The sequence below is a fragment of the Epinephelus moara genome, chromosome 8 (assembly GCF_006386435.1).
Source record: "Epinephelus moara isolate mb chromosome 8, YSFRI_EMoa_1.0, whole genome shotgun sequence".
Lineage (NCBI taxonomy): Eukaryota > Metazoa > Chordata > Actinopteri > Perciformes > Serranidae > Epinephelus > Epinephelus moara.
In genome coordinates, this window is record NC_065513.1 from 19,434,448 (window position 1) to 19,442,082 (window position 7,635).

The window sequence follows — 7,635 nt, forward strand, 5'->3', positions numbered from 1 at the left end:
TCATTTGAAGAAACGTACCTAAAATTTCAACAGTCTCGCCAACGACAGTGTGCCCCAAATCAAGTCCTGTGTCAGCTTTTGCAGTTGTTTCCTCCTCTCTTTGTGGTGTCTCTCCATTATTGAGTGGCATGTCACTGTCTGGTTTGCCATCCTCTTCAGAAAAAGATGATGGAGTGGTGGCTACAGATGTAACAAAAACTGGCAGGCTTTGCGCTTGAGCTGGTGTTGTTGTGAACTCTGTGTGAGTCCTGCTGGGTAATTCAGTGTGAGGAGAGATGTCTTCCTCAATTTTGCCCACAACTTCCTCTTTCCCAGAGGTGCTATCAACACTAGCAGACTCCATCTTTGAAGCTGTTGTAGCATCTACCTTAAATACAGTCTGAATTTCATCTGGGGACAGTGACTGTTCCTCCAAACAGCTCTTTGGTTTCTTTGTCGTAGTCACCTCATCAGACATACTCTCAGAGCTTTCTGTGGACATGCCTTCTTCTGAGCTGCTGCTGCTTTCTGAACTACTCTCTGAACCACTCTCTGAACTAGAGGAGGATGGTGCAACGACTGGAGCTGCAGCAGAAGGCAAGACAGTGATAGCTGCTGCTGATAGTGCAGGTGGTTTGGTTGCCTTTTCTTCTGAGCTACCTTCAGTGCTGCTCACTGAGTAAACAGGCTGTCTCTCAGATGTTTGAGAAACAACAGGTGTTGTAGTAATAAACACTGCTTCTTTTGGTGTTTCAAGTTTGGGGTTTAGTGGATTGGATTCAACTAAACTGGGGTTTTTGTCATCATAATCTGGGGCTGGATAATCCAAATTATCACTGTATATATTCTTCGTAAAAGGCGTGACTTGTACATCCGTATCTGGAGATGGTTCAGTTCTTGAACCACTTGAAACCTGATCAACAGCGGGTTCAAGTGTCCCATCTTCCACTGAAGCAGATACAGCTTCAGCCACTGAAGAAGAGCCAACAGTCGTTGATTCTCTAATCTGGCTTGCTTCATGACTTGTAAGCATAGGGCGAGTTGTTGTCAGTGATATATCCTGAGAAGAAAGATTAGCGTGAGGGCGGTGTGTTAGTGCAACCTCTGATCTGGCATGTTCAAATGACTCCTGGGGAGTTATTAGATGTTGTATAGGTGAAACTGTTGTGACATATTGGACCATAACATCAGGCTGTGATGGTACTGATGCTGACAGGACATTTGAAGTAGGTTCAAGGGAAATGTGTTCAGCTGGCATTGTGGTGACCACTACTTTAGTCTCCGAGCTTGGAGAGATTTCTACAGCACTTGTAGCACCAGTGGGTTGATGTGTGCTTGTTAGGTCTGCATCTTGTGTCTCCCCGCTTTCAGAATCTGTTGATCCTGATTCTAGAAAAGTTGGTGTCTTTGGTGACTCTGTGGTGCTGGAGGGGGATTGTGTTGCATGAGCTTCAGTGAAGACATCAGGTGATTTATGATCTGAGATTTGTTCATGTGTAGATGATTCAGGTTTAATTGTTTGGGTGTTTGCCAGCTCAGAAGATAAAGTGCTGCTGATAGTATCCAACTTAGTAGTGGGCAGGGATGAAACGACTGCAGTGACAGAGTCAGAATCAGAGATTCTAGATGTATTGTCACCTGAACCATCTTCTTCTGTTACAATGATTATACTTGTTGCTGTTGATACAGGGATCTCCTCACTCTCTGATGATGTCTTTTCATAACTTGAACCGTCTTGATCTGTTGAAGTGTCTGTCTCAAGTAACACTGCAGTTGATTTCTCAGCAGCAGTAGGGGGTGTGGCAGTCTGTTCGCTCTCTCCTGTCACCATTTTGGTGGGTGACGTTGATGACTCTTCAGACACCACGCCATTGGTAACATCTGAAATGGAAGCCACCAGTGGAGTCGTAGCACTGAACAGTGAAGACACAGTTGCCTCTAGAGTTTGTTCACTTGAACTCTCTGCAGATGTATCCACTGAGCTTGAGTCTGCAGAAGATGCAGTCTCAACAGCTGCAGTTTCTTCTTCAGGTTTTGCAGATCTGTCAGTTGCAAGTTTTGGAGTTGTGTACTCAACTCCAGCAGGTTCTGTCCCTTTAGAATCTACTGTTTCATCTGTAGGATGGGAAGTTAATACAGAATCAGTAGATGTTTTCTGGATTTCACTATCTTGTGTGCTACCTTCAGTATTAGTTGAAACTTCTTTGGTTACAGGTGCTTGGCTTGGTTCCTCAGCTGTCTTATCTTCCAGTGATGTGGTTGTTGCAACAGTCTGGGGAGTTACATCACTAGGTTGCAAGCGCTGGCTTGACTCCTCACTTGGCAACATTGGGCTGGTTGTGGCCAACACAGTTTCTTCGGAGGAGATGTCAACGTGGGGATGATGAGTGAATGTGATCTCAGACCTGGCCTGTTGGAAGGACACCTCAGATGGTGTTGTATCTAGTTCTGGTACAAAAGTGGTGACAAACTGAACTATCACACCAGGCTTTGAAGTGCTTTGTAGAGAAGATACTGCCAATGTAGAAATTGATTCTTTTGGAGATATAGAAGTTATGTGGTCCTTTGTGCTCTCTTCATGTGCTGGAGTTGATGTTGCACCATCAGTAGGGGTTGAGACCGTTTCTGACAATGATGCTTTCTCTACCTCTGTGCTCATCTCACTTGTTTGAGTTTCATCCTCAGGGGTCATTTTAATGGGTTTCTCTGTACTGACCTGAGGAGATATTGGGGTGGCTACAGTTTTTTCACTCTCAGATGTGACTGTCTTGGATGATGCAGTTGAAGTGTCTGAGGTCCCATCACCAGAGCCCCCCTCACCTGCAACATCTGTGTTGCTTTCCACTGAAAATGTATGAGTGCTGTAGGGAGTAGATAACGTTGTTGTGGATAGCATTTGGTCTGTTTTCATTGTGCTATGCAGAGGACCAGCTCTCTGTGTCACAGGTTCTGTCACATGAGTGTGATCATACGATCCATCCTTCCCAGTAACATCCAGAGATGATGTGACAGTTGGCTTCTCTGTGCTATAAAGACTGGAAACAGCACTTGATACTGTAACTTTAGTCTCCCCAGTGGCAGATTCAGGAGAGGTAAGTGAAAGTGTTACTGGTTCAGCCTTCACTGTTGGAGTTGTTATTATACCAGAGGTTTGATCACTTGATGTGTCTGTATCAGTGATGTCTGTCCCTTCTGTATCAGACGGTTTCACTGTGCTATAGAGAGAAGAGGAAGCACTTGTTGTTGACTTTGCAAACTCTCCTGTGGCAGTTCCAGGTGAGGTAGGTGTGATGTGCTCTGCCTTATCGGATGTAATTATGTCCTCAGTAAACATACTTTGGTTTTGGTCACCTCTATCAGGGGCAACAGTTGGTTTCTCAGTGCTGAACAGTGAAGAAGTTGTAGGTTTCACTGGTTTTTCAGATGCTGTCCAACCATCCATTGAGGACCCCGAAGTTGTCTCTGCAGAGCCTTCTTCAGAGTCATCATCACCTGAATATTCATCATCAGATGCTTCACTGGTTGATTTTACTGTCCCAATTCCAGTGGACACCGGTGTGTGTGCTGTGACAGCAGCTGAAGGTACAGCAGTGGAAATGGTGGAACTTAAGGTTTCTGTTGTGACTTGACTTATGGTTGTAATGGCTGTGGGTGAGGAGGCAATGGATTTTTCTTTGTCAGCTGTGTTGACCATGTACTCCTCACTGGACACAGGAGTGGCTGAGCTTGTGTCTGTTGTGTCATATAAAGTTTCAGAAGGCAAAGTTGAGGAAGCGTCAATCTCAGTGACAGACTCAGTGACATTATCAGGAGTGACCTCGCCTAATAAATCAACCCCCACCATCTCTGGAACTGGTTTGGTTTGAGTCTCAACAGTGAAAACTGTATGTGGTGTGGTTAAATCATATGTTTCTTCAGAGCTTGACTTTGTGGACAGAGTAGTAGCTGGGGTGGCCTGTGGTGCGAATGTGACCATCTCTTCACTGGATGTCTCCATAGTAGACGCACCTTCGACAGTTGATGGTTTTGAACTGGACGGTAAATGTTCAGAAGATGTTGAGGCTATTGATGAATCAGTGGCTGAGGTTGCATGTAAAGTTACTGGTATGGGAGTAAAGAGGGAGGCATTGTCAGCCCCTGAACCCTCTGATTCTTCTGTTACCTCCAATGCTTGTGTTATTGTTACTGGTGTGACACCTCCAGCTTCCTCAGTCTGGATGGTTGGGTAAAATGAAGAAGAGGGAACTATGGAGATAGTATCTGCATCAATGATATTATCATCTTTGGTGACAAGCTCAGGAGTGGAGCTGTCTTTAGCAATACTTTCTGTAACTGCAGAGAACAGCCCATCTTCATCTTTTGCATCCTCTGTGAATATGATATTTGTGGTGGTTGATGGTTTAGACACATGCAGGACCATGGTAGGTGTTTGTTCAGTTAGGTCAGTCTTGGCTTGGCTGCTACTGGGAGTAATGATCATGACCTGTTGGTCTGTAATGCTATGATATATAATGGAGGGAATAGGGGTGGACATTGATACAAATGCATCTTGCTTCTCTTCACTGCTAGAGCTTACTGTGGTGACTGTGGGGTGCTCACTAACTGAAGTTCCAACTGTATAGGGGGACATAGTTGTGTAGGAGGACTGACTTATGTGCTCAGATACAGTAACTTCATCTTTCCCTATAATCGAAACAGAAGGTTCTGTTGCTTCAGAAGTGATGGGGCTTTCTGTACCTGGAGTAATTTCACCCTCTTGTGAGGAAACTTGCTCATCAGAGGTTGGTGTGACTGAAACAAAGGTTTCCGTTTCACCTGTTGCTTCTCCAAACGTGACGCTATCCATCACTGATGGCTTTGAGCTGAGCATCTCAGTGGTTTGGTTACCAGAACTCTCTCTCTCGGTCAAAGTAAAGGCTGAACTTGGTGTTGATTTTGGAATATCAGATGGTCCAGTTTCATGTGATGCTGTTGTTGTTTTAGGTATCTCTGTGCTCAACAGGGAAAAGGCTGTACTCTCTTTATCCTCAATATCCAAGAAAGCTGAAGATGTATCCAATGTGAAAGCGGGAGACTCTGTGTTATAAACAGTTGCGGGTGAAATAGAGGACGACTGAGAGAACGTATAAGCTGGGCTTCCCTGAACTGTTGAAGTGTGCATTTCAGGAGACATTGCTGTTGGCTTCTCAGTGCTATGAAGAGAAGAAGCTGTGGTGCCAGTAGGTGTTTGTGTAACTCCCTTGTCACTTGAACTCCTCTCAATGACAGCAGTGGACATCACGGGAGAACTTGTGACTGGTAAAAATATAGTTGATTGGTCAAAAAGGTCAACACCTGAACTCTCATCCTCTACTGTAGAGTCGTCTGTGAAGACCCCACTGCCCTGCTCAGTAATGTAACTGTCAGTGCTTGTCATGTGTGGTGATTGAGTTGATGATATAAATTCTGTTTTGAGCTGTGTACTTGAGTGAGTTGAGGATGCAGCACTTAACATGTCAGTTGTGCTCTCAGTGTCATCTGTTTCAGTCTCATCTGTGGCCACAGTATATTCGTCCTGGGGTTTTGTGGTAGTTTCAGTGGAAACCTCTGCAGATCCTTCTTGACCTGATTCTAAATCATCCTCATCAGTTGAGCCACCAGAGCTCTCAATGTCAATGAAAGTAGAGGTTTCCTTTGAGGCATACACAGTGACACTGGGGATTGCCATGGGCTGAGACGTTTCAAGTGTATAGGGACTTGTTGGGACTGTTGTAAAATCTCCAAAACTTGAACTGTCCTCCTCAACAAATGTGGATGTAATTGATGGTCTTGATGTGATTGTTGCCAAGGTTGTTAGTTCAACAAAGCGTTGCTTAGACCTCTCTGTTTGATCTGTGACAATACTGTCTTCTTCCTCAACTGGCGGTACTGTTGGCTTCTCAGTGCTAAACAACGAGGAAGCTGTAGGAGCTGTTGCATCTTTGCTGGACACCTCAGTCTCCGCACCTGAGATCTCTTCGTGTGTTGTTGCTAAAGTTGAACTTGCCTCTGGTGTTACTGATGCTTTGTCAGTCTGACTTGTGGTTACTGTCTCTTTTGTTTCAGGTGACACTGAGCTTGGTTTCTCAGTACTGTAAAGTGATGAAGCTGGAGTAACAGCTGTTTTTGAAGTATCACTTGTTTCAGTTTCACCTGATACTGCCACTGATGGAGACCCTGTACTCAGCATTGAAGAGACAGTGGTTGCTGTGATGAGTGACTCTTCAGCGAGCACTTCAGTGCCATCTCCAGAACCCTCTCCTCCTGTGGTCATGAGGAATGATGCTGTTTCAGGACTCAAGGTTGCTCCACTGATGGAAGGAATGGACTCCACCATTGTAGACCTACTATTGGTAACATCATCCTCAGTGTCCGTGGCAACAGATATAGTGGAGGCCAAACTTGGAGACACTGTTGGTGAGCTTGTCAGTGTCTCAACAGAAATCGGAGAAACTGATGGTTGTCCTGTTATCGATGGAACTTTTGTCTTATCTGTTTCAAGACTTTCTGTCATTCCACGTGACATTGCTGTTGGTGCTTCAGTACTAAAGAGAGAGGATGTACCTGTGACTGAAGAGGTAGGAGTGTCAGGGGTTTGGTCACCAGAGCCAAAGTCATCTACTGGAGTCAAAATGGAACTTTGCTCTGTCTCATCAGTAATGGACGACACTGAGGACCTCTCTGTTTGATCTGTGACAGTACTGTCTTCTTCCTCAACTGGCGGTACTGTTGGCTTTTCAGTGCTAAACAATGAGGAAGCTGTAGGAGCTGTTGCATCTTTGCTGGACACCTCAGTTTCCGCACCTGAGCTCTCTTTGTGTGTTGTTGCTAAAGTTGAACTTGCCTCTGGTGTTACTGATGCTTTGTCAGTCTGACTTGTGGTTACTGTCTCTTTTGTGTCAGGTGACACTGAGCTTGGTTTCTCAGTACTGTAAAGTGATGAAGCTGAAGTAACAGCCGTTTTTGAAGAATCACTTGTTTCAGTTTCACCTGATACTGCCACTGATGGAGACCCTGTACTCAGCATTGAAGAGACAGTAGTTGCTGTGGTGAGTGACTCTTCAGAGAGCACCTCAGTGCCATCTCCAGAACCCTCTCCTCCTGTGGTCATGAGGAATGACGCTGTTTCAGGACTCAAGGTTGCTCCACTGATGGAAGGAATGGACTCCACCACTGTAGACCTACTACTGGTAACATCATCCTCAGTGTCCGTGGCAACAGGTATAATGGAGGCCAAACTTGGAGACACTGTTGTTGAGCTTGTCAGTGTCTCAACAGAGATTGAAGAAACTGATGGTTCTCCTGTGATTGATGGAAGTTTTGTCTTATCTGTTTCAACAATTTCTGTCATTCCAGGTGACATTGCTGTTGGTGCTTCAGTACTGTAGAGAGATGTACCTGTGACTGAAGAGGTAGGAGTGTCAGGGGATTGGTCACCAGAGCCAATTTCATCTACTAGTGTCAAAATGGAACTTTGCTCTGTCTCATCAGTAATGGACGACACTGACGACCTCTCTGTCTGATCTGTGACAGCACTGTCTTCTTCCTCAACTGGTGGTACTGTTGGCTTCTCAGTGCTAAACAATGAGGAAGCTGTAGGAGCTGATGCATCTTTGCTTGACACCTCAGTCTCCGCAC

At 45.1% G+C, this 7,635-nt stretch overlaps 1 protein-coding gene across 1 annotated transcript in view; it reads right to left on the reverse strand.

The window, feature by feature from the left end:
- vcana (versican a) overlaps nt 1-7,635 on the reverse strand; it is a 40,230-nt gene that overhangs the window by 7,685 nt on the left and 24,910 nt on the right. Inside the window, exon 9 of the mRNA XM_050050753.1 lies at nt 19-6,674. Within this exon, the coding sequence (XP_049906710.1) occupies nt 19-6,674 (6,656 nt within the window). The remainder of the gene's footprint in view (nt 1-18; nt 6,675-7,635) is intronic.